This window comes from Paroedura picta, chromosome 1, assembly GCF_049243985.1.
Source record: "Paroedura picta isolate Pp20150507F chromosome 1, Ppicta_v3.0, whole genome shotgun sequence".
In the NCBI taxonomy this organism is placed as follows: Eukaryota; Metazoa; Chordata; class Lepidosauria; order Squamata; family Gekkonidae; genus Paroedura; species Paroedura picta.
Window position 1 is genome coordinate 91,009,152 of NC_135369.1, and position 27,752 is coordinate 91,036,903.

General features: G+C 41.8%; 1 protein-coding gene across 6 annotated transcripts in view; it reads left to right on the forward strand.

Annotated features, from left to right (window-relative positions):
* PDE10A (phosphodiesterase 10A) overlaps nt 1–27,752 on the forward strand; it is a 318,318-nt gene that overhangs the window by 279,344 nt on the left and 11,222 nt on the right. For 4 of the 6 annotated variants that reach the window (XM_077347885.1, XM_077347873.1, XM_077347876.1 and 1 more), the window contains exons 13-22: nt 1,389–1,575; nt 1,962–2,104; nt 6,961–7,044; nt 10,673–10,768; nt 12,308–12,458; nt 14,170–14,325; nt 15,750–15,922; nt 19,224–19,335; nt 22,796–22,876; nt 26,039–26,127. In XM_077347885.1, the coding sequence (XP_077204000.1) occupies nt 1,389–1,575; nt 1,962–2,104; nt 6,961–7,044; nt 10,673–10,768; nt 12,308–12,458; nt 14,170–14,325; nt 15,750–15,922; nt 19,224–19,335; nt 22,796–22,876; nt 26,039–26,127 (1,272 nt within the window). The remainder of the gene's footprint in view (nt 1–1,388; nt 1,576–1,961; nt 2,105–6,960; nt 7,045–10,672; nt 10,769–12,307; nt 12,459–14,169; nt 14,326–15,749; nt 15,923–19,223; nt 19,336–22,795; nt 22,877–26,038; nt 26,128–27,752) is intronic. The other 2 variants (XM_077347879.1, XM_077347880.1) reach the window with 1 other exon arrangement.

A 27,752-nucleotide genomic window follows, 5' to 3' on the forward strand; every position in this document is an offset into this window, starting at 1 on the left:
CCGCGTGGATGTTGTAGGAGGCTACGCGTGGCTGGCGGGTGCTCCGTTGCCGGCGGCCTGATGCGTCGGAGGCACTTTGCGCCTCCTGACGCGTCATGCCGGCGACAAAGGAGCAACTGCGAGCCACGCTGTGCGCGGCTCGCAGTTGCTCGGGGCTGGAAATCGGAGGGACCAATCGGCAGGCGCTTCGCGCCTGCCGATTGGTCCCTCTGATTGTCTTTCCAGAGGAAGGGTCCAATCTGGACCCTTCCTCATCACGGACACATCCCGCCCCAGAACCCCTTACCCTTTTATATAGTCCGTGGCGCCCGTGGCGCCACAGGCGGTGTTAAGATGGTACTGTGAGCCTCTAGGTACAGTGAATCTAATCCCTGCTTCATAAAAGTCACTGCAATTTATCGGCCCAGGGGATTTAGTCGAAATTATGAGGATCCATGATGACTCAAAGGGGAGGGGAAATCCCATGCACACACATTACTTCTCTATTGGGAAGTAGGTCAAAACTTTCCCCAGTTGTTCAATCTCTGGTATTTCTTTTGCAAATCTGGGATATAAATAAAATAAATGACTAATAAATAAATTTATCCCAGCTTTGTCTCCCTTTTTCTGTACCTGGCTCCATTGTGTGTATAGGTGTGTTTTAGATGTGCATTCTGATGCCATGTGCAGAAGTAGATATGTTATATACTTCACCACTACAATGAAGCTACTTGTTTATATTAGCATGTTGGAAATTTTAAAGTATCTGTTCACTGAGCTTTTGCTAATAAATCTACCTTAGATTTTTCTCACCTATACAATTCTAGTACCATGATTCAGCTGTTCCTCATGTGCATGGTACCAGAGAAATAATAGTTGGACAACTAGTCACAATAACATCAGGGAAAGAAAAAACATTGTAGCAAAAATGGCAAAACCAACTAAAGAATTCAAAGGTGAATATAGAAGTTGCCGACAAGGTTCCGGTATTGAATATTTTGTTTCCCCTTCACTTTTTCACAGCATATCATATCAGCACAGACCAAACTTTTAGCTCTCAAACAGTATAGTAATCTTACTTGCCCGGATCCAGTCTGTTGCAATAGGGTATTCAGTACCGGAACCTTGGCACATATCGGAATAAAAAAGAAGACAAATTCTATGTGCACCTTTGAAATTTTTGGTTGGTTTTGCCAGCTATGCCATGATGTTTTTTCTTTTGTGATGTTGTAACAATTTCCTGTGGCTGCTTATAATTATTTGCTTGGACAGCTAATCATGTACGGTAGATTCCATTCTGAATGCTGCTTCTGTTCTGAACTAATTAGTCCCATGTCAAGATAATGAAAAAGTTTAGATCTGTGGGACAAATGTCCTCTCATTGTTTTCTTTTCCTTTCAATTCCCCAGAGAAGTAGACCTCTACACAGGTTACACCACCAGAAACATTTTATGCATGCCGATTGTGAGCCGAGGAAGTGTGATAGGTGTTGTACAAATGGTGAACAAACTAAGTGGAAGTGCCTTCTCTAAAACAGATGAGAACAACTTTAAAATGTTTGCAGTCTTTTGTGCTTTAGCCTTACACTGCGCTAACGTAAGTTTTGTTTCACAAAAACATGAAACGTCTTTATGTCTCATAACATATATATTGTTATATAAATTACTAACAACAAATTGGGATCTATTCATTTTATTATTAATTTATCATGTTTGTTTATACAAATTTGATTGGAACAGCATTACATTAGGAGGTGACAAAAATTACACTGGTTTCTTCTGTAATAGGGTTAAAGTTTAAAATACTGTCTTTGTCATTCTTCATTGTACATGCTAATATAACAGTAACCAAATCAATGTATTACCTCTTTTAAAAATACCATTATACTTTCAAAGTTGTGCTGATTTGCAACTTTACAGTAAGATAACTTAACCTTGATGGATATGGCTGGGTCTCATATTCTAAAAAATCTTTTATTTTAGATGTACCACAGAATTCGCCATTCAGAGTGTATTTATCGTGTAACAATGGAGAAACTTTCTTATCACAGTGTTTGTACAGCAGAAGAATGGAAAAACCTTATGGACTGTACACTCCCATCTAATATTTCCCAAGAAATTGAACTGTAAGTTTTAATGCAATCTCTTTTGGAATAAGAGTAAATTATTTTTATTTATTTGAAAAATTTTGCACTGCTTCTCAACAAGCTTCAGAATAGTTTCCAAGAACACTAGTATGTAGTAACTTGTTGCCATTATCAAACCCACTGTAGTCTAGCCCCATAATTGATACCTTCCACATGCTCTCCTAAAGTTCTCTTTGTAATGCTCCTTTCAGTGTTTCCCCAGGTCATATGTTTCATGGCCTGGTATTTTCCCAGAAAATTGGGGAAAGTAAGCTTTCAAGCAGATGCCCCTTCAAAATATTTTCACAATCCTTGCCTGTTCTTGGCAGTATTTAATTAATTAATTAAATTAATTAATTAATTACATTCTTCTAAGTATGCCACAACATATTTTGGAAAGAAATATATGTTTTTGAATTAAAGGCAGCATTGTTGTCAGCACATTAGAAACAGATCTTGGTAGAAACCAGTTACAGTGCAGAATCTCCTACACCCCCACATTTCCCTTGTAAAGTCAATGGCAAAATGTTGGGAAGGGTGTTATACTTTGGAGTTGAAATCTGTGCTCACGTCTCTTCAACAAAGGAAGATACATTTTTGTTGAGAATTTACCATTGTACAATATTATTTTCTTTGATGTGAAACATAACTAAACTTGTTTTGAGATAACAAAAACTGTGTATATGAATTGATGTCTGGCCTTTAAGAACAACAGTTGCTTTGTGTATATTACCTTCTGTCCCCATGCAGCAATCTTATGTTGGCTTGCAGTAATAATTTTACAAATTTAATTATTTGAAACATCTTAAACAATCATAGAGAATTCAGATAGTATACCAGTTCAAAGACTGCAGAAAAGGCTTCAGATTTCTCTAGAAGTGCCGCAAAGATTGTGTGAACTTGCTTCTTGAGGAAGAGAGTCCTGTATTCTGGGGTGGCAGCTGAAAATCCCTAACAATTTCAGGCAGGTTCCCATTCATCTTTAGGTTCCAGCAAGTTGATATTAAAAGATACATACGTATGTTAACATTTTCAGCAAAAATTATTTTCATTTGTAGATATGATTAGCTTTCTTTTCCAGTATGAGAAAAGATCTTGAAAATGCACTTAATCATTTATAAAAGCAGAATGGCTTATTTCTGATCTAACAGACTGACTGTGCAATGCAGGGTATCCAACATACTCTAATATTTTATTGAATTTAGTGAAAGGGAAACAGAACACCTGCTGCAAATGGTTATGATGCAGGAGCAATTAATAATAAAAAGACAAGCATCTCTTATTCTGAGCCTCAGCATGAGGCTATGGATGTTGACAGGAAAATGTAATGTTGAATGAAGAGATAAAGGACAATGTCGAATGTTTGGACTGTGTTCTATTTTTTAAATCATTACTCCTTAGATGGTGTTCAGATTTGTCATCCTCATGAGTTCATTTCAGTATCATCCATGTTATCATTTTCCTTCTTTAACTATGCAAGTTTCCGGAGGTTAGGCTTGCATTTCCTATAGTCAGTATAGTTCTGAAGATCCTTAGGAGGATCCCCCCCACCCCATGAATTTTTTTCTTGGAATATTCCACATGGATTTCTCTGCTGCTATCAAGAGGCTGGAGTTCGAACTTCTGGCAGCTAGTACCAAGATAACCCTTTTGCTGTGGTTTATAACAAGAAGACATTGAGGCACCTTCTGCAAGACAGCATATTTCTTCCACAAGATTTAAGAGCATATCACATTAGTTCAACAACAAAACACTAAGGGCATTTATGCTCCCCTTAAATATAGTGAAATACTTATTTTATGTAGTCATTATTTTCCGGCATCTCCACATGACATTGCCAACATGCAGTGTCTGAGAAATAACCGGCCAGCTACATTCTCCATTTTAAAGCGCTAGTTGGTGAATCCCAAAAAAGTGAATTCACCAACCTATTTAGCGCTAGTTAAGGGGGAGCAACCAGCAAGCAACCAGCAGAGGGAAGGTATGGAGGCTCAAATGCACTAAAGGCACCTGCCTCATCCCACCCTTGCTCCCACCCCCCTCTTGCACGGGAATGCCTTTTTAAAAATGTCTGACATCCAGGAGTGCCTACTCCTGCAGGAAGGGGAAGCATGGCACTGCCAGTGGAGGGGAGGCGGTAGCCCAGCTCCAGGCTGCATGCTCGGGGTGGATGGGCATGGGTGGGCAGAGGTGGCTGGGTGCCCTGCCAGCCAAACCAGGGAGAGCTCTTTGAACCCACTGGGAGTCCCCGCCACAGTGGCAGTGGGAGGCTCCGCTGGCAGCTCATCTTGCAGTCACTGCTGGCAGAGGGGAGGCGGCAGCCCAGCTGGAGAATGTGTGCTTTTGCCAGCAGGTGTGGGTGGGCGGAGGGGGCCGGGTGCACTACCGGCTAATCTGGGGAGAGTGTGACCCTGCTGTGACTGCTCCCAAAGGGTCCTGCTGGCCATTAGCCACTGCTTTCTCCAGAGAGCTGCTCATTGCGCCTGCAGGGAGTCCCCAAAGCCCAGGTGGTGGCAGGAGGCTTTCCTGGGCTTGCCACTCATCCTGCTGGCACTGCTGGCAGAGGGGAGGCAGCGGTCCAGTTGTAGGCTGCCTGCTCGAGGTGGGCGGGCATGGGTGGGTGGGTGGGTAGAGGGGGACGATTACCCTGCCGGCCAAGCCAGAGAGAGACGGTGGTGCAGCATGTCTCACTCGGCAGCTCTCCTTGGGCCAGGCAGGGAATTTCTTTCTAAAAAACTAACAATCAGGAGCAACGAATATGTGGACAACCATGCAGGCGATGCTATAAATAAAGGAATAAAGAGTGGTGGTCAAAAAGCACTATGCATCTATGGTTAGATGTATAGTTGTTTAAACAGAGAATTATGAATTTAAAAAAGAAAGAAATGGGATTGGTTGCCTGGCTTGATTGAGAGGTGAAGAGCTGGCGGGGCAAAAGGGAGCTTTGCTCGCACCTCGGCCAGAATCTCGGAGCTCGACATTGCTTCTCTCAATCGGCCCAGTCTTCCTTCTCGTCCCCTACCCTCTGACTGATGAAAACACTGAATAAATAATGCCTTCCTCTCTCGAGTCCTCACACAATCTCCCTCACACACACACGAACATGTGGGTGCAGTAAGTTCGGTTAGGAAGTGAGTGAGGGGCCCAGCAGATGCAAGATGGAGAAGATCTCAACAACCCCTCCCCCAATACAGACAACTCAATCCCCAAGCTGTTGTTTTCTCTTGCCATTGCCTTATCTTCAAGCCACCCCCCCCTCCTCAACACACACAACATGCCAAAGGAGACAATTAATTTAAAAAAAAAACAATGGAGAAAGGGGATTGGTTACCTGGCTTGATTGACAGGGAGAAGAAAGTCATGTATAAACTGCGTAGCTCTCTTCTGCCATTTCAAGCAGGTGATGTGAAGGGGGAGAAGTGTGAAAAGGTGGCAGAGAAGAGAGGTACAGGAAAAAGGTGAGGAGGGGTCAGGAGACACAATTATTTTTAGTGTTACGCCATTCAGTTGGCGTGACGCTATTTTTACAGATGTGTGGAAGTTGCCTCAGTTATTAATGCTGGATTTAAAGCCGAACAACATGATATGAATTGCTATATAATTAATTAATTAGATTTCTATACTGCCCCTCTCCACAAGCTGACTCTGGTCAGTTTACAGTAATAATAATGCATTTAATAGCAGTACCCCTCCCCTACATCAGGCTAAGCAGACTGGGGCTGATCTAAAATAAGGGGGGAACCAAGGGGATAGAGGAAGGCCAGAATTATTTCCATATAGCCATAACCCTTTTTTGTGGTAGATGTTTTGTTTTATGTAGTACATATGCTTTAATTGTCAAGTGGATGATATGGGGGAGTTTAACATTTTCCCATTATAATTTCCCCGCTGAAAATCATGCCTTCCCTGTATCGCATTTTGGTGCTGCCAGGAAAAAAAAATATGGATACACATACATTAAAGCATCTTAAAGGTGACAGTTTTCAGTGCGAAAATAGAACAAAAAGGTTAAATAGTCCCTTTTCTCCCCCCACCACCCATTTATGGTGGTGAAGCTCATAAGTCTCATTGTAGAAAGTTAAAGAAGCTAATGAGAAGACTGTAGAATTAATCATAGTGTAGAATTGTTCACTTTCACCCCAGTTATAACTATATAGTGAAATGTATGAAGACAACTACAAATACTTGTATGGATATAGTCTAACATTCTGGAGTTATTCTTGTCAAAGTAAGGCAAGGGACGAAATAACTACAGTAGTATTTAGAAAAAGAGAGTAAAAAACTGAATTATAGTGCTCTCACACTGGTAAATAGCACAACTTGTTAGTGTATGTGGAAGATGATAGAATATTCATTCTCAAACTTGACCCATGCCAGTTTTGAAATGCATTATGCATTGTATTGGAGAGAGCTCATAATGTCCATTATGATGTTCAAGAAGCGGTGTAAATTAAATTTATTAATACTCGGATCATTGTCTTTACCTTCATACTTCCTTGCATTAACCATATGAGGTAGAGCAGACTGAATATGTGTGACTGACCCAGCCAGCTTCCATGGCAGAGTGAGGGTTTGAACCCGGGTGCCTCAGATCGTAGTTCAGTGCTCTAACCGCTACATGACTGGTGATAACTTGGACTGATCAAGGAGCAGGAATGCTGTGTGTGTTTGTTAAGTGTTGCTTTTGACTTTTTGTGATCCTGCAAATCTCTAAACATCCTATTGTTAATAGACTGGCTCAGGTCCTCGATCAGGAATTAATCGGATATAAATGCAGGGTTTTAAAAAATTGCAGCAATATGAATTTATTTGCAACAAAAGTGATATGTCTTGTTACAATTTAATTTTTATAACAGGTACCACTATGATATCAGTCCCTATGAAGATTACTGGCCAGCCATTTATGTCCATATGATTCATCAGTGTTGTGGGACAAACTGGTATGAATTCATCAATTCCAGTGTTTTTATAACTATTTTGGCAATTTTTAAAGTTCTTAACTATTGTGCAGTGCCTTGCCTGTGTAGGACAGTTCTACTTTAAGGATTCTGCTTATGTTCTCTAATTCTTCTGTTATTGAGACATGGTATATTATAAATGTGAGTTCTGTTTGAAAAAGATGAAAAAAATGTGCTGTTACACCATTGTATTCAGTACTATCAGTTCATATGAAGTAGTGCTTTCAGTTTAGATTAACAATGATTTTACTACGTTTATTGAATCATATTCTATATGTATATACTGTTCTTTTATGCTGAAGTCTTGGGGCCACTACACTTCCTTTATATTTTCTCAAAGAAGAAAGGAGGATAAAGACATTATTTATGTATTTTTCCGCCCTCTCTCTGGGGACTTAGGGCGGATTACATAAAATAAAATACAAATTAGGAAAATTAATAAATTAAGTTAAAGTAATAAATTTAATAAATAAATGAGCCTCTTATGGCGCAGAGTGGTAAGGCAGCAGAAATGCTGTTTGAAGCTGTTTGCCCATGAGGCTGGGAGTTCAATCCCAGCAGCCGGCTAAAGGTTGACTCAGCCTTCCATCCTTCAGAGGTCGGTAAAATGAGTACCCAGATTGCTGGGGGGTAAACGGTAATGACTGGGGAAGGCACTGGCAAACCACCCGTATTGAGTCTGCCATGAAAACGCTAGAGGGCGTCACCCCAAGGGTCAGACATGACCTGGTGCTTGCACAGGGGATACCTTTACCTTTAATAAATTTAAAACATTAAAAGCAGACCATGGAGGGAATAGGGTTCTCCCAATTTGTTGGTAGACCCACTCATTGGGCCAGCAACACACCCAATTTGATCTTTGATGCTGGAGTAGAAGTGAATCTGTTGCCAGTTGAACCTGTTCCATGGTCAGACCAGTACACCCTAAAGGCCTGGCTCAGGATACCACCTCCTCCCTGTGTGGATAGTGGGCACATTTTAGCCTGCCCACCGAGATTTATGGATCCAATTAGATTCCTGAATGCTCTGTGGCACCCAATGCCTCCTGGTGACTTGCTGGCAGCATTAGTGGAGGACTGGCAGTCCCATTTGACCGCCACTATTGATAAGATCGCTCCCAGGCGCCCTCTCTGTCCTTGCCTCAAACTGGCTCCCTGATATACAGGGAGCTAAGGGAGAGGAAGAGGGAAGTGAGATGACTAGAGCGAATGTAGAGGAAGTCTCGCAACGAGACTCAGCAAGAACATTGCACACTTATGAGGGTATATGAGATGGAGGTTAGGGCAACTAAGCATGAGTTTTTTGCTGCCTCTATCGCATCTGTGAACCCTTGCCTGGCCCAATTGTTTAATCTTTTACCATGCTCGAAGAGGGGTGCCAAAATAGTAGTCAATTGGCACTTGGCTGTGAGGCATTCGTGAGCTTTTTCGTGGATAAGCCTAGTGGAATGAGCTCCCAGGAGTGCTGGGGGCCATGATGGAGCTGTCACAGTTCCGCAGGGCCTGCAGAATGGAGTATCTCTGCCAGGTCTTTGGTTGAGACCAGTGCCACTGCTAGGAACACCATGACCCCTCCTCAGGCTTAGCTGCATTACATCTACACCTCCACCTCTAGTGAGATGTGCTCAGGGGATAGTTGCTAATCTTGTAGGGGGTCTTAGGGCCCTTGGTACAATGGTTTTATACAGGGATTTTTATGGAGGTTTTATGATTGTAAGCCACCGCAAGTCTTTGGAAGGTGGCGGGATATAAGCTTAAATAATAATAATAGTGATAATAATTAAGTTACCTGGTTCATATCTAGAGCAGTAGCTAGTTTGTGGTTCAGGATGTGAAGGTCTTTATGTTCACTGGAACCTGAATCCCTCCTTCACCCTAGTGACTGAGCTGACACACTCTCTTACCTCTCCAGCAGCACAATGAACATATGCTACTGGCATACTGGAACTCCATACTTCTGCTTCACAAAGTGCTGGAGAGGCAAGAGGTTGCAGCCCTGTGGTCAACTCACATGCATAGAAACCTGTTGAAAAGTGTGAGCTACCTATCGAATCAACTGGACTTAGGTGCTGCATACCTTTCAAATATTTGCCCCAGTCCAGCAGTTCTTGTGCATGTGCGGAACTCCGATACATGCATGGAACTGTGCATGAGCAGGGACTGTCCCAGTCACTTCAGCATCAGGAACATTAAAGTGAATGGAGCAGTTCTGGCTATTGCAGATCTCCATGTGTGCCTCAGAGCCTCGCAGAGCTTTTAATTGGGGGAGTTTTTCTTTTTTTCAGATTGTCTTCAGCTCAGAGGATAATAATTCTGTCTTTGATGTATATAGGAAGACATTTTGCAGAGAGAATGAAAAATAATTATGGAACTGACATTATATTCTATATAATTATATGAATTATATTTTAAGTTGCCTTTTATATGGGAAAGTGTATTTATTCCCCTTAAACTGAGGACTGAATCTCTCTCAAAGACTCTTAGCCATGCTTACAGTACCGTGAAACTAGAAAAAATTGAGCTTGTTATGGGTTAGGAATTTTGTTAGGATTTTTATGATAGTTATAGTATGACCAGGATCCTATATTAAATAATATTTTGCATAAGTGTTCATTCAGTCCTAACTGAAATTTCTAGAATCTCTAAAAAGAAAAAAAACAAATAGAGGTTTTATGGGAGATACACGAACATCAGTTTTTTTGCATGCTAAACTGAACATTCAACGATCAGTGTCATAATTATAGTGCTTTTTGTCTAAGTAGCTTGCTGTTTACATGGTAGATCAAAGCTATCATGTTTTCAGTTCATATCAATTGTATAGAGATGTAAAGATTCCCCCCACCCCTCATTTGGTATCAGTTATAAATTAAATTACAGTTTTGGACTATTTGAATGCTATCAGATTTTTGTATGTAAAATCATTTGGAAGGATAACAAATCAAACCTATAAAAATAGAGTCCAGTAGCACCTTTAAGACGAATAATTCAAGGCATGAGCTTTCTACCTCTGAAAATAGTTCATGAACTTCATGGTGCTAGGATTAATACGACTGAAACAAATATACAAAATAAACATTTCAGATGAATATTTATTATTTCCTAACTGAAATATCCAAAATCTTTAAAAAGAATAAAAGTGTTATTGAAGACTTTTAGTTATAAGTTGGACCAAGTTCTTTTGGAGAATATTAACATGCCAGTGTTGGGATTTGTTCTCAGTTCACTTGTTTGTTAATATTCCATATATAAAATTAGTATGCACCCTTTACTAATGCTGATGTGAGTTGTAATGATTTGACATAGGTCTCATAGTTTGATTAGAGAAGTACAAAAATGTACATTAAATATTTTCATATCTCAAATTTGCAAGCACACGTACTGGCAAGTGTTCCACTGAAATCAGTGAGGCTGCTCTGAATGTGCTTCTGATTGATGCGTTAGGTAAAAATTGTGGAACTATTTTAAAGTTCTTAGATGAAGATACTGATGATTGGAAATTTTCAAATCTGAATTATGAAATGTGTAAGCAAGATTTTAACATGAATTGTTACCTTAGAGGCAAGGTAGTTCTCTTTCCTGCCATGTAAGTCTGCCCCATTTTGCACATGCAGGAACAACCACAGGGAAGGGAGTTGGAAGAACGAAGATTGCACTGCTATGATGTCAGCATTGAGCCTTTATGTGGAATCTGATATTTTGGAGGAAGGGTAATTAGAGCTTTTAGCCTGGACACCAGCTGTGAACAGATGGATTGGGGGGAACTATGAAACTGTATCTTCAGCCTGAATATAGAACCTGGGTTTACCTCAGTGCCCTTTATCTGCTAAGACTTTCCCTCAAAATATGAGTTTGTGTGTATTATTAATTAATTAATTAATTAAAATTAGAGTTGGAAACATTTTAGCCAAGACTCCAGGCACACAATTCAAATCTCTGCGGGGCTCTGATGTGGGCATGCAACTGTGCATATTTAAGGGCTTTCTGTCCTCTACTGGGAGCTTCTCAAAAAATGCCCAGCGGAAATGTGAAGTAGCCCCGTGCACCAAAGACAACAGGGAACCTCCATGTGTGCAGTGAGTTTGCCACATAGTTACTAGAACTGTAAAACAAAAAAATGGCATTACAGTTTTGTACCCTTTGCAAAACTTTAACAGGCATGCATAAATATAGTTCCAACACATAAAGATGGCAAAGCATAAGCTTTGGGAAGTTCTCTTGAGTGTGTAGCTTCACTCTCGAGACAAAAGATGGCAATGGAGTTCTCCCAAGTCTGCATTCAGTCATGTAGGAAAGTGGAGGGCAAACATCCGTTGCTGCTATTTAGGCCCTGTCATAAAACATACAAGGTAGAAGAAGAAGAAGAGTTGGTTCTTGTATGCCGCTTTTCTCTCCCCAAAGGAGTCTCAAAGTGGCTTACAGTCATCTTCCTTTTCCTCTTCCCACAACAGACACCCTGTGAGGTAGATGAGGCTGAGAGAGCCCTGATATTACTGCTCAGTCAGAACAGTTTTATCAGTGCCGTGGCGAGCCCAAGGTGACCCAGCTGGTTGCATGTGGGGGAGTCTGGAATTGAACCTGGCTTGCCAGATTAGAAGTCTGCACTCCTAACCAATACACCAAGCTGGATAAGTTCAATAGAAAGCAGGATAAGTTCAATTGTCTCCCGACATGCTGATAGACGGGAGCCAGTTAGAACTGAGGAAGCTACTTCTTCAATGCACTTTCCCAATGTATTAAAGTGAAGAGCTTCAAGATCATCTACTTTTCTTTTCCCGGATTGCATTTATTTAGTGAGCTTTCCTTCTTACGAGATTTGTGCGCTGGGCTGGGTTTCTAAACAATTCCCATTTCACCCACATCTGGTGGCATTTTTGGAAGAATTTACTTTCATTTTTTTCACCTACATGGCTTGAAATGGCATTCAGTTACCTGTCAGTGTGTTGTTTTAAACTAAATATATGATGTTTCTGCAGTAGTTAAATATATTTCCTATGAAGGAAGAGAGGACAATGGGTTTATGTTTTACAAAATAGCTTGTTTTTGAAAGTAATTTTACTGGTATCAAGAACGCATCCCACTTTGCAGTAGATGCTGGGCCCAGTGGCTCTAAAGGGAATTAAAATCAGATGAGCTTCTCTGAGACTTTGTAACCTTAACTCATTTTTAACTTAAGGAAACTGTCTTTTGTACAATTGATTAATGGTCTAAACTTTTCCTGCGTCTCATCACTTTCTTTTCTTTTTAAGTTTTGAACTAGAAAAATTATGCCGTTTTACTATGTCTGTAAAGAAGAATTACCGCCGTGTGCCCTATCACAATTGGAAACATGCAGTTACAGTTGCCCATTGCATGTATGCCATCCTTCAGCATAATCATGAGCTTTTTACAGACTTAGAAGTAAGTTGAAAGCTTGTTTCATTATCAGCAGTTGCATCTCAAATGTAGCATCATTTCAAATTTTGTTGAATGTTAAAATACGATACCTTACAAAATAACATAATGGTCCTACTAGTTTTACATTTAATCAGATAGGATTTTGGCCTTTTCGTTCATATATGGTTATTGTATGTAAACATATAATAAAACTGGCAAAATTGGTTAAAAAGTTACAGAATGCTTACAGTTTAAAAGAGTTATAAAATAACATTTCCTTTTGCTCATTTTAAGTCAATCCTTGTGCTTTTCCTAAACCTAATTTTATGTATTGCTGGCTTACAACTATCTCTTCTTTGACCTCTTGTGTTCCATTACTTAAAAACTGGTTGTTTGACTGTTAACATTTTCCCCTTAGGTATGATAATTAGACTAATACTATCTTTAAAAATGGACTGGAATTTATAGAAGATTAAATTGTAGCTGTTAGGGAAGACCAGGGCTTAATCTTCTAGACCAGGGGTAGTTAAACTACAGCCCTGTAGTCAAACACTGGCAGGGGATCTTGGGAATTGTAGTCCATGGACATCTGGAGGGCCGCAGTTTGACTACCCCTGCTGAAGACCTTCCAAGATTAAATTGTTGCAAGTAACCCGTATTTCAACGTCTCTTAAATTCTACAGTCACTCACTGCCTAACCTAAAAGTAGCGCTCTAACATATTTTACTATTCCTGACTCTCACAATTTAAACTAAAATCCTAGGGTTTAATTTCTTTGCTATTCAACACCTCCCTTCAACTGTTCCTAGATGAGAGAAGACTTACCCATTTATTTTAGTATTGGTTACTGTTTCAGATGTGCAATCAGTGCAAATGCATGAACTGTCCCTGACATTGAAGTATATTATTGTTTTATTTATTTATTTAAATTATATCCCACCTTTCTCCCCAATGGGGATCCAAAGCAACTTATATTGTTCTCTTCCCCCTGTCTTATCTTGAACAGCCCTGTGAGGTAGGTTAGGCTGAGAGTGTGTGACTGGCCAAGGTCACCCAGCAAGCTTCCATGGCCACTTGTGGATTCAAACCTGGTATCTCCAGATCCTGGACTAACATTTTAACCTACTCTGTCAGAAACTCTCCAGTGTCTCCATCAGGTTTCTTTCCTAGCCTTTTGGCCTGAGTTCTTTTAACTATGAAAATGTGTCTTCATGTGCACAAAAGATGCTATGACCCATTCCCCTTGTAAAGCAGAAGACAACTTATTCTATGATTAGGTGATGCTATATTTGTATTTTTCTATTTCAAACTACTCACAGGCTGTAGTGAAAGGGGATAGCATGTGCTTACAAACACGTTTCATCTTTTAGAATCTCAGAACTAGACTAACCTAGAGGCATTTCTCATTGACAACATGATCAGTGTTTATTTAAAAGCATAAATTATAAAGCAAACCATATATTGGCATTTTATTTTATTTTATTTTTAAAAACCCTAAAACCAGTAGTCAGTCTTCACAAGACTACTTCATATGTTCTCTGGGGCTCATATTCAGTGGCAGCCTGGCATTTGTAACATTTAGATGTCTACCTCATTTAAGGCTAAGCAATAGATGAATATTGTTTGGTGCATTTTGTGTATTAATGTGAGTGCCTGGAATGGTGCAGAGAAACACTTAGTGGAACCAAATCAGCTCGAACACTAACTACATGTCTTGCCTGCTTGCTATCTCCAGAGAAGAGGTCTCCTTATTGCATGTTTATGTCATGACCTGGATCACCGAGGTTACAGCAACAGCTACCTTCAGAAGTTTGATCATCCACTAGCTGCTCTTTATTCCACCTCAACTATGGAGCAGCACCACTTTTCACAGACAGTAGCTATATTGCAGGTATAAAGTTGCAATCTTAAGTGAAAAGCAGGATTAAGCCGGACTGGAGCTCTGTATCTTTTTAGAATATGTTTGTTTCGTTGGTGGGATAAAACTGCTTTAGTATGACAATTATATTTCTATCACAGTCTGTAAAATTTCCCCTTTATTTGTCACGGTTTGCAGTGTACACACCTCCATTAATACTTACAAGTAATAATCAATATTCGGAAAACATAGTATGATGCATCTTTAAAATCCTTGCTTTTCCAGGAATGTGTCTAGAAATAGTACACAATTATGTGTCACTTTAAAAATACATTCTTTTTACATAGCTTAAATATGAGTATACATCCACATTGCTGCAAAGCCAAACTCTGCGCAAAGCTACGTATTAAAAACTAGATGTTTCTGAGAACAGCATTCCCATGTTAGGTCTAGCCTGTTTTCTTCGATAACATACAGTATTCCTTACCCCAAACTATAACATTATCTGTACGCCGCCCGTGGCGCCGCGGGCGCCATCTGTACACCGCCACAGACTAAATAAAACAGTAAGGCGTTCTGGGGCGGGATGTGTCCGAGATGAGGAAGGGTCCGTATTGGACCCTTCCTCAGGACAGACAATCGGAGGGACCAATCACGCCTGCCGATTGGTCCCTCTGATTCCCAGCCCCAGCAACTCAGAGCTGTACACAGTTGCTCCCGGCCTGATGCGGTGAGAGGCGCTTTGCGCCTCTCGCCGCGTCAGGCCACCACCCGAAGGAACCCCCGGCAGTCACGCGGAGCGCGGCCGCCGGGGGCTCCCTGCTCGGTGGCCTGACGTGGTGAAAGGCGCAAAGCGCCTCTCGCCGTGTCAGGCCGCCACCTCACACAGCCGCCGCCATGAGCCCCGCCGCCTGACAAGGTCAGTTTCTAGCGCCCGCTGTATTTGCCATACAGCGGGCTTTAATACTAGTTGTTATATATTTCCCTATCTCATAAGTCCCAGACAGTGATATGGAACATGGAGTAAACATTAACTTTATATGACAGAACATGCATATTCATCAATGGTATATTCTTTTTAGTGAACTCTGTGTCATCGTAACATAATTTCACTTTAAAATAGTCTATTAAGTGGAAAAAAAACTGCTAGAGTTGTCTCTTGGATTGTCCTTATAAGTTCCATTTGCCATAGAGCTTGGTAAATTCAAAGAGGAATTTGTGAAAAGAAGTAAAAATAACTGATAATAATTAGGGATCTTAGATTGTAAGAGCCCAAAACGTGCTTCAGTGCTTCTTGCAAAAATAGCCTTTTATTTCTCAGTGAAAATTTAAGAATTCTTTAGTTTTTGAACAAGAATTGTGTTCAAGCTAAAGGGACAGTTCTAAATAAAGAAATTAAAATAATTGAAAATGAAATCTTATGCTTTTTAAATATATATATATATATATATTCACAGCTGGAAGGTCACAATATCTTCAGTAATTTGCATTCCACGGAGTATGAGCAGGTCCTGGAAATCATCCGCAAAGCCATCATTGCTACAGATCTTGCTTTGTACTTTGGAAACAGGAAACAGTTAGAAGACCTTTATCGGACGAGAACATTAAACCTTAAAAATCAAGCACATAGGTAAAGAGCTAATTCATATTTATAATTCAGCTTCAGATCTAAATGGTGTTTTGCCAGGGTGAACATTTTTATTGTCTGAAAGATTTGATTTGTGAATGTGTAAATTTGCTCAAAAATCTTTATTTTTAAAAAAAGAGAGGATACTGTTATCATATGTCACAAATTAAATCCCACTGTATGGAAGCACAGAACTTTGTACAGGCTTATTTATATAAGCCTGATAGCAGAAAATAATCTCTGAGTTCTACTTGCTATTGAACAAACAATGACATTTCATTTTATAACTCTGACACAATTCTGACATAAAAGTTAATCAATGAGAAGATAGATAATAAGATTCCTTTCTACTACTCAGAACCTTCTATTCATTCAGTAATCCTTCAGTGAACAAAAACATTCCTTCTGCAAACTGAATATTCTGTTCTTTACCAATCCTAGATTTGCTAGAAGTTAAGCCAAATACTCATATTTCAATATTTTTCTAAGCCAGTTTAGGAAAACGTCTTGTTTACCTTTAAAATTAAAATTATCATAGAAAACTTTTGGTGACATTATACTTCAGTGCTAAGAAGTAAAGCACAATGACTTCAATGGAATTAATTTTATTCATTCATCTGCCATGCCCCCCACTCAAGGGAGTAGTTAGGTGTGCATCAGATCACTTCTTGATAACTCAGTTCTAAGGATTGGTGGTTGCTAATGCAGACTTACACTGTTACACTTTTGTGTATTTAGCAATGGCAGGGTGAAAGGAATTTTAGGAAATGGAGTGGAGACTTTCAGGAAATTATTTACTGGCTGAATTTAGACCGGAAGACCCACACGATCCTGCTAACACTATTATGGTAACAGCGAGCCTATCTGGCAAAGCAGTGGCAATGGCTGCTATAATGGTAGGGTCCAGCCTGCCCTATTGTGCCACTGTATTCACTAAGAGACCCTTGTCCTCCTTTTTCATTATGAGGCTGTGATGGTGCAAGCATAGAAATAGGCCTTTCCATTTTTCTTATCATGTCTAACCCAAAGAAAATTTTTTCTACAAACACTGTCACGAAAAAGTGGGGTGGTGGTCTTATATTTGCATGCAAGTTACAAGCAGTTACAGGTTATGTGCTGGCAACATTTTTAACTAATGAAACCCTATGAATTAAGGACCTCCCAAATGTGCTATTGCTAACAGCCTAGCTTAGGTCTTGCAAACTGAAGGTCATGGCTTTCTTCGGTGAGTCCACCTATCTCATGTTCAGACTTTTTCTTTTCCTCTGCCTTCACCTTTTCTATCTTTTCCAGTGAAGCTTGTCTTCTCATAATGTGACCATGTGTAAGATTGCCCCAGTTGTGTCATTTTAGCATCCTAAGAGAACACAAGTATGTGTAGTAATAAATTATATATATAAAATATATATAAAATATTTTTTTTATTTCTATCCCACCCTTCCAGATTGCTCAGGGTGTGTAAGAACAGTAAAACCAATATACAGGGTTAAAATATAAAAAATATTTACAATTATTACAAATAATACCCCATCTAACATTCCCATACAAGGGAGTCCTTCTGGCAAGGAGCTGATCTTCTGGCTCTCTTCCTCTTCCCAAATGGTGAGGCCAGCCTTCTTGGTAGATGTTTAGGCCTAGACCATAAACCTGGTAGAACAGCTCCAGCTTACAGGCCCTACAGAACTGATTTAGGTCCTGCAGGGCATGATTTCTCTCAAGAGTGCATTCCACCAGGCTGAGGCCAGGGCTGAAAAAGCCCTGACTCTGGTTGAGGCCATTTTTACCTTTTGAGTCAGTCCTTGAGCAGTTGCTGATCTGAAGATCTTAGAGCTCTTGGGGGGATTTTAAGGGAAGAGGAGGTCCTGCTGGAACGCCAGTCCCAGACCATTTAGGTTAACACCAGCACCTTGAACCTGATTCAGTCTCCAATCTAGAACTAATTTGGGTTTCCATTTATAAGGAGGTCCAAAATCACACTCAAGTTCTTGATAGTAGGTGCCAGTGTTAATTGCAACCCATCAAGTGATGGGAGCTGTATCATCTGTTTCTCTAGGTGCTGGCTGAGCCAGAGGACCTCAGTCTTGGCTGGATTCAACTTCAGCTGAGTCTGCTCAAGCCAGTCTGCCACAGCATTCAGACATCTGGCCAGAAATAGCTGGGTGTCATCCACATACTGATGACAACCCAACCCTGGGTGAGGGGTGCATACAGATGTCGGGGAAAGAATGCTCCCTGAAGACCTCCATTTTGGGGCCCTGTGCTTGACATATTTTCCCCAACTCCCACCCTGCATCCCTGATTTTGGAGAAAGGATTTCATCTATTTCAAGGCTGTGTCTATAACTCAGCTAAGTGATGAGTCAGTAGTTTATAATCAACCATGTCAAACATCATTGCCAGGTCTAATAACAGCAGCAGCACTGACCTGCCTAGATTCAGCTTCCTCCAGAGATCATCCTTTAGGGCAACCAGTCCCGTCCGCAACCCATAGATTCTTTCAAGAATCCCTGTTGTTCTGCTACCACCTGTTCAATCAACTAACTTAGCAGTAGTTGGCCAAGTCAGCAGGATCCAGCGCTTGTTTTTTTTCAATAAATGCTGCACCGCTGCCTCTTGCAACTTCTCCGGGAATGTCCCTGAAGTTAGGGACAAGTTTATAATATCCCGGAGGGGGACCCATATCTCCTCATCATCGGGTTTTACTAACCATAAGGGATTTGGGGCAAGAGGACATGTTGTTGGCTGGACTGCTGCAGGGCCTTGTCTACTTCTGCCAAGAAGAGCAGACTAAAGGGTTCCAAAGTAGGATGCTAAGACAGCCAAGGAGCCTCTAGTTCTCTCACACACACATATTCTTTCTCTTGCACATACACACACACACACAAGTTTTTGGAGAGTAGTCTTACATTCAGGTTTGTCTTCCTTTTCAGGTTGCATTTTTGTCTTCCTTTTCAGGTTGAATAATTTTTTTTGCCAATTTTAGCTATTGCTGAAATCAGCAATAACTAACAATGCAATCTCAAGCAGGCTTCAAGCTTTCTAAGTTCATTGAAATCAGTAGTCTTAGAAGAATGTAGCTCTGGTTAGGACTGCATTGTAATCCTCTCCAGATGGATTTTCCTTGAGATCACAAATATTTATACATATCTTATTCTCCCTTTTTCTTGGGTTACCTGTACTTCATAACATAGGTCACTGCTCTGCATGGCTATTTTTTGACACAGACAGACCTGCCCTTGTAGTGATATAAATGATTAAGTACAAAAAAAAGTAAACTGTATAATAAGTTTCCTGTTTCATTCTAGGGATCGTGTAATTGCGTTGATGATGACAGCTTGTGACTTGTGTTCTGTTACAAAATTGTGGCATGTAACCAGATTGACATCCAGTGATATATATGCAGAATTTTGGAGTGAGGTAAGTGTTTGTCAACCTTATTTTGAATAGGCATGTGTAGACACAAGATGAAGCCCTGTGGACATACAGTCTGTGAGTGCCAAGTAATTCTATTTGAATACCAAAGCTATTTGACAATTATTGGTTAGCTTCATCTAAGTCAGGGGTAGTCAAACTGCGGCCCTCCAGATGTCCATGGACTACAATTCCCAGATTCCTGGGATTCCTGGGAATTGTAGTCCATGGACATCTGGAGGGCCGCAGTTTGACTACCCCTGATCTAAGTTATCACAAAGAGCAAATGAGGCGCACCTGTTTTTGAACCGTACCACTTAAGACTTGCTGGTGGAGATCACATAATTGAATACACTTCTATAAAAATATTTATTTTACATAGCAAACTGGCATATCAGAGACAAGAAGATACAAGAATCTTTCTGGATGACAACTAGGATTGCCTTGGTTTTGAATTGGAGGAACATTCAGTCATATAAGCTTACTCCTGCAGTATGAAGTGGTTTAGTCCAGAAACAGATTTATTTCTTCTTCAGAAGAAGAAGAGTTGGTTCTTATATGCCGCTTTTCCCTACCCGAAGGAGGCTCAAAGCAGCTTACAGTCGCCTTCCCATTCCTCTCCCCACAACAAACACCCTGTGGGGTGGGTGAGGCTGAGAGAGCGCTGATATCACTGCTCAGTCAGAACAGTTTTATCAGTGCCGTGGCGAGCCCAGGGTCACCCAGCTGGTTGCATGTGGAGGAGTGCAGAATCGAACCTGGCATGCCAGATTAGAAGTCCGCACTCCTAACCACTACACCAAACTGGCTCCTTCAGTTCTCATTTGTAAGAACGGAATGCTTAATCTTGGACCATAATTGAAAATTCGGTTTGATTTTTTGTTCCAGACTAGAACCACATAGATTACATATCTCCTTCCTATTTTCAGCTAAACATACCTATATAAATGTTTTTTATCTTTATTTACCCTTTCATTTGAATGGAACACTGTTCCTTCAAAATAGCACAGCGAGGCAAAGCACCCTTGATTCTGCACAAGGGATAATGTTTATAGTGATGGATGCATTCCATCTTGCAGGTGTTACTAACTGGGCCTCTGCATACATGTCTGTTTTCATATTCAATGGCAAAATAAGGAATGGGATGATTGGCTCATCATGAGAACTTGTGAGCCACAGGATAGGAGGGGAAAAGGAGTTATGAGGTAATTTTCTAGAAGTTTCTAGCTAGAATACATCATGATTAGATTGTCACCGTCACCTGATGCTGATTGGCCAGAAAATTATAATTAGTCTGAGGGCCTTGAGGAAAAGGCAAGCTTGGATTCTGATGGGCTAACGATACAGAACTTTAAATGTGTTACATACCTGTATTTGCCGGCGTACAAGACGACTGGGCGTATAAGACGACCCCCCCCAACATTTCCACTCAAAATATAGAGTTTGTTACATTACATTACAGTACTATGGGCCACTATGAGCCAGTTTGGTGTAATGGTTATGAGTGCAGACTTCTAATCTGGCATGCCGGGTTTGATTCTGCGGTCCTCCACATGCAGCCAGCTGGGTGACCTTGGGCTCGCCACGGCACTGATAAAACTGTTCTGACCGGGCAGTGATATCAGGGCTCTCTCAGCCTCACCCACCCCACAGGGTGTTTGTTGTGGGGAGAGGAATGGGAAGGCGACTGTAAGCCGCTTTGAGCCTCCTTCAGGTAGGGAAAAGCGGCATATAAGAACCAACTCTTCTTCTATGGGCAGCTATGTCTATCCCAACTGAAGTGCACCCGGCATATAGGACGATCCCCCCCCCCTCTTGGAGGCATGTTTTTCAGGGGGGAAAAGTGGTCTTATACGCCAGCAAATACTGTAGTTAAGATATATTGCTGGGGCAGCAGATCACTGCACACATTCACTTCCCCCCACATTCATACACACATTCATACATACATTCATACACACACTAGACACACAAATGCAAAAATGTTTCCTTCTACCCCAAGGGCTTTAGACAGTGGTAGACTGAACAGCAGAGAGGTAAAGTAACAATGGGACTCCTTGTTGGGGAGAGTTGGAGTAGGCAACGGTGGAGCTGCCTCTCTGCTTACTCTTGAGGTGACAGCAGGCAGTGGGGGAGGAGGCAGTGTGGTGGTGTGTGAGTGCGAGAGTACCCGCCCCACTACTTCCATTGTCTACTTAAATTGTACAGCTTTGCTGTGAGTGCAGCTATTGATATTTTCACATCAAAAACACACCTTGGCACTTTTAAGGTTTCTGGAAGTTTATCAAATGTGGACACTAAAAACAAACATTTGACGAGGGGGGTGTTCCTAAGTATTCATTTCCATAATTCAGAAATCATCCAATAAACATTTCCCAGAATTATTCTTGACACTGACATAACATCTATTTGAGAATCTGGAAAAAAAGAGAAAATACTTAATGTCTGTTACATGGCATAGCAATGAACATACAGTCTATGGCAGTAGACCTTTCATCAATCACTAGCTACTGGTGAAAATGGGATCTTAAATTAGCTAGTCCCTAGGTCGGATACTGCAGTTCTCTTAGAATTCGTCCATCTTGGTGTAATGATTGAGAATGGAGTCCTCTAATCTGGAACACCAGGCTTGATTCCCCACTCCTCCATATGCAGCCAGATGGATGACCTTGGGCTAGTCACAGACCTATTAGAGCTGTTCTCACAGAGCAAGTCTGTCAGCTCTCTCAGCCCCACCTACCTCGCAGGGAGTCTGTTGTTGGGAGAAGAAGGAAAGGCTGTTGTAAGCTGCTTTGAGACTTTTGGGGCTAGTGAAAAGCAGGGTATAAGAACCAACTCTTCTTCTTCTTACAAGGGCCTGATAGCTAACAGGAAGACTATGCTCCTCAGGTATGCATAGGTCAAATTCAGATATGGATAGCAGCACATATAGAGAAGGGGCCCTCTCCCTACATCATATTTCTAGGGGAATCACCATTTATTCCATTTGGAAACATTTACATAATTAAGGCTGAGGAAGAGTGCTTGCACTCGAAAGCTCACACCTTGAATGCACCTTTGTTGATCTTAAAGGTGCTACTGGACTTTGATTTTATTGTGCTACTTCAGACCAACACGGCTACTCATTTGAATCTAAGACTGACAAAGTAATTTCATATTGTCAAACCCAGGTGTGATTGGGTGGGGGAGGGGCTTAAAACCTTTTTCTGTGCACAACAAATTCCCAGTCTGGATCCAGCCCATGCATTCCTGGAAGACACAACCTTTACACATGACCCAAAATCCTTATGACCCCCACAAGTTCTTTGTAATGTAAGAATAGGCCCTTAGATGTTGTAAAATAACCCCTTTGTGTTGTTTTTTAAATCTTCTTTTTAATATCATTAATTTCTTAGTATTTTGCTGTATGAAAAAGGGAAACGTTTCTTGTACCTCCAGTAATTCTTTCATTCGTTGAATATTGTAGGGTGATGAAATGAAGAAGCTAGGTATTCAACCTATTCCCATGATGGACCGAGACAAGAAGGATGAAGTTCCTCAGGGCCAGGTAGGCTTGAAATATTTTTTTTCAAGGAGGTATAATTTCACTACAGAGCAGATATTCTTTTGTGTGCGTATGTTGCTGACTTTCTTTTTACACAGATCATCTGATTTTCATTTATTTCATAAAATATCATGAATTAGATTTCTACCAGTGATGACTTGCCAAAACTCATGGGAAATGAGCATCCTGTCCCTTGGACTTTGTTTCCTCCCCTCTTCCCTAACTCTTCTATGAAAGCCATTCTTTCATTCTCTCTCTCTTCCTTCTTCCCCCATTCCACCCCATCATATTATCTTTTTCTCTGCTCCCATCCTTTCTTTCACATTGAAGCCCAAGACTTGTGAAGATGAGGGAGTGGGTTTCCCACTTGCCATCCAGGCTCCTCTCCTGCCCACAACAAGCAGGTGCTAGTGGCAGTAATGCTCTTCTTTGTCCACTGCCTACAGCGCTACTGCCTTAGTGGTGAATTTGGCTCCAGCTTCTGCTTCCCCTGCCCCATTCCAGCAGCTGAGTGTGGCAGGGGACAGGGATAGCACCATTCCCTATGGTAATTTTGAACACCATGTTTTGAGTGGTAGAGGCCTATAAGGTATTAAGGAATACTACCAGCATTTTAAATGGGAAAGAATTTATTAAAAGGAAGAAGTCTACACACAAACTGTCTGAAGAGCAACAAATTTAGCAAGGAATACAGAAGAAAGGTGCAAGCACACAGTTCCCCTGCTCTTAAGGTGACTAGACGTGCTGCTTTTGGCGGGACTGTCCTGCCTTTTCAGCATCTGCCCCGCCTCCTGGGTTGTCCCACAAATGTCCCAATTTAATAATTGTTTTTAAAAAATCTTTTTTTTTTTTTGGCTGCGTGAGCCTAACAAGTAGCCCGAGCTCAGGAGGACCCCACACAGGCGCCCAGGCTCTGAAGCGGGGCTTGCAGGGCGCCACCATTGGCAAGTGCTGAGGGTTGGGTGGGAAGCAGCGGAGGCTCCTGCTGCCAGCCCTGAGCACTGATGACGGCGCCTCCCCGCGCCTGGTGCCCACCTCCACCCTGCCTTGCCCGGGCCAACTTAAAGAGACGCACCTTCCGGGACGGCCTCCTCGCCCAGGCTGGAGAGGGAGGGAAGCCCGGCCTCTGCCCGCCCGCTGCTGAGGGGAAATGAAGCAGGAAGGGAGGCTTCTCTTCCAAAAAGGCTTCAAGTGGGTAGCTGTGTTGGTCTGAGGCAGCAGGACTAATATTGAGTCCAGTGGCACCTGAGCATTGTCTGGAGTAGCATGAACAGATTTATTTTTTAAGTAAGTACATTTTATATTTTGAGATTGGCAATGGCTCTTTTGAGTTTCTGATAGAGATCTTCCTAATCCTTTTAATTGGAGATGTTGGGAACTGAAATAAAGCAAAGTAATTAAAAGCAGTTAGAAGGCTTGAATTCCAGAACTCCAGGTCATTCCTGGAGGTTGGCAGCCCCCATAAATGGGCTTTGAAGCTAGTCTCCAGGTCGTGCCTGAAAATTGGCAAGCCCTGGTCAATGCTGTCCCTCTTTAACAAACTTAGGGGCTTTTCGCACGCCTTCAAAATCGCACAATGGTTGCCAATTGAAAACGCTACTGATTTGCCGTTATGCACAACGTCGTTGACAATCTGCCACACACCTGAAAACGATCTGCAAAAAGCGCTTCCTTGTAGTGCTTTCAGGGAAATCCCCAAAAGTGGATTCAGCCTCCGGAAAGCGATACACTCCTGCAACCAATCTGCAACACTAGCGAAAAAGACCTGTGCGTTAACATTGTTGTGGTTTCTACAAAGTCCCTCCCCCTGGTTCTCTCCTCTGATCTTCCGGCGAAGCGATCGCCATTTTTTTTTTCTCCGAGCGAGCGGGGATAAACGCACCAGCGAGCCTCTGTTTAGAGGCTTCCCCAGCTTCAGTCCCTCCCCTTCAGTCACTAAGCACAAACAAGAGAAGCCCGTTTGCTGATGTATTTTCCCTTTATTTTTTACACATTCATTCAGCCGAAAATCGGGCCCGTGAGAGGGGGGGGGGATTTTTTTTTTTCACTCGGAGGGAGCGTGGCAACGAATAAATGACAGCTCAAACACACCAGGCAGCTGGATGGGTCTCTCCGTTGCAACGAATCAACACAGATTCGTTGCAATGGGTCTGGTTTTTTTTTAAAAAAAAACTTTCTTAAAGGGAAAGGGGCTGTTTGGGAGCATGCTAACGGCTGCCCATTGGATTTTCAGCCGAAAATCGGGCCCGTGAGAGGGGGGGGGATTTTTTTTTTCACTCGGAGGGAGCGTGGCAACGAATAAATGACAGCTCAAACACACCAGGCAGCTGGATGGGTCTCTCCGTTGCAACGAATCAACACAGATTCATTGCAATGGGTCTGGTTTTTTTTTTAAAAAACTTTCTTAAAGGGAAAGGGGCTGTTTGGGAGCATGCTAACGGCTGCCCATTGGCTGCTTGACGGCCAGGGGCGGGACGAGCTTGGCAAGAGCGCTTCCTTTCTAGCGATTTTTGCCGAGACCGGAAGCCTGTGGGAAACGCTACAAAACGCAACTGGATTCCACTACAAAGGCAGGTATGCATAACGACGAATTCCACTATTTTAAATGGCGATTTTTCATTCAGCAACCAATTTGCTACAAAGATCCCGGTGCGTAAAGCCCCTTAAAATCTGGTCACCTTACCTGCCCTCAGTCTCTACATGCTATAGCCAATCTTATTCTAAAGCAGGCTCTTAAATTAGATGTTACAGTTTGCTAAAAGCTTCCCATTACCTTGGAGTCTTTGTCCCATCAGCAAGCCTTTGTCTGCCCCACATAGCAATGGCAGCCATCAAGATTTAGCTCAGGCATGAGTGCACCTTTCTCGAGATGTAATCAGCCCAGATGGACCTGCAAAATACCCCCCCCCCCAAATTGGCAACAAGTTTGATCTCTTCTGTTTTCCCCCAGCCTTGTATGTCAAAGATTCCTTTCTTGAAATCCTCAGGAAGATACAATCTGGCCCCTTGCACCCCTAGTTATCTAGTTAGACATTTCTTCGCAATTGCCAGTTTACTTAGCTAATATTTTCTGGTATAGAGAGTTACCTGGATAAGTAAATTGATTTTCTTGCCTTTCCAGTTTACATAATGTAGCTTGTGTTTTTTTATTTCTATTTTTTTTAGATTGGGTTCTACAATGCTGTAGCCATTCCATGCTATACTACACTCATGGAGATTTTGCCTGCCACAGCACCACTACTTCGGGCCTGCAGGTGAGTCACACACATTTTTACACAAAATACTTTGATCAGTTGAGAGCCATTTGATAAGATGTCTACTGTGAAGCACAATAAAATTAAAGTCCAGTAGAACCTTTAAGACCAACAAAGATTTATTAAAGGTGTGAGCTTTCGAGTACAAGCACTCAAGTCTGAGGAAGAGTGCTTGCATTCGAAAGCTCATGCCTTGAATAAATCTTAGTTGGTCTTAAAGGTGCTACTAGACTCTGATTTTATTGTGCTACTTCAGACCAACACAGCTACCCTACTGTGAAGTGGTAAGTGAATTAAAATAACTGTTCCTGTTCTGGGAATTGTCAGGGCCTTTCTGCATGCCATTAATTTAACATCACACTTACCTTGTGAAGACGCTATATTCTGGGCCCTCTGCATGATGTCGCCCACATCCCACGTCTCTCCAGCAAACTTCTCACTACATCCTCCATTTTAAAGCACTAGAATCATAGAATTATAGAGTTGGAAGGGGCCATACAGGCCATCTAGTCCAACCCCCTGCTGTACGCAGGATCAGCCCTAAGCATCCTAAAGCATCCAAGAAAAGTGTGTATCCAACCTTTGCTTGAAGACTGCCAGTGAGGGGGAGCTCACCACCTCCTTAGGCAGCCTATTCCACTGCTGAACTACTCTGACTGTGAAAAACATTTTCCTGATATCTAGCCTATATCATTGTACTTGTAGCTTAAACCCATTACTGTGTGTCCTTTCCTCTGCAGCCAATGGGAACAGCATCCTGCCCTCCTCCAAATGACAACCTTTCAAATACTTAAAGAGGGCTATCATGTCCCCTCTTAACCTCCTTTTCTCCAGGCTGAACATTCCCAAGTCCCTCAAAGTATCTTCATAGGGCTTGGTCCCTTGGCTCCAGATCATCTCTGTCGCTCTCCTCTGTACCCTTTCAATTTTATCTACCTGTCACTTGGTCAAACAAGGAAACAAGGTTGTCTGACAGGACCTGTTGAAGACAAATCCATGCTGACTTCCTTGGATCACCAAATTGTCCTCCAGATGTTTGCACATCGCTCCCTTTAATATCTGCTCCATTATCTTACCCACAACAGAGGTCAGACTCACTGGTCTGTAGTTTCCCGGGTCATCCTTCCTCCGTTTTTTGAAGATGGGAATAGCGTTTGCTCTCTTCCAGTCCTCCGGGACATCTCCAGTCCTTAAAGAGGTCCCGAAGATGATGGACAAGGGCTGTGCAAGTTCTCTGGAAAGCTCTTTGAGTACTCTTGGGTGCATTTCATCCGGACCAGGGGATTTGAACTCATCCAGTGCAGCTAAATGCCTCTCAACAACCTCTCCGTCCATGTCAACCTGCCACTCAGACACTATCTCTTGGCTACTGCCATCTCTAGATGTGCCTAAACCCTTTGACCTGTGGGAAAAAACAGATATAAAATAGGCGCTGAGCCTTTCTGCTTTCTCTGTATCCTTGGTTAGAATTTGTCCATCCGCACCCAACAGTGGGCCTATTGCCTCCTTTACTTTATGTTTGCTCCTCACATAACTGAAAAATCTTTTCTTGTTACAGTGGGCTTCCCTGGCCAATCTTAGCTCACTCTCAGCTTTGGCCTTTCTGATGATTGATCTACAGTGCC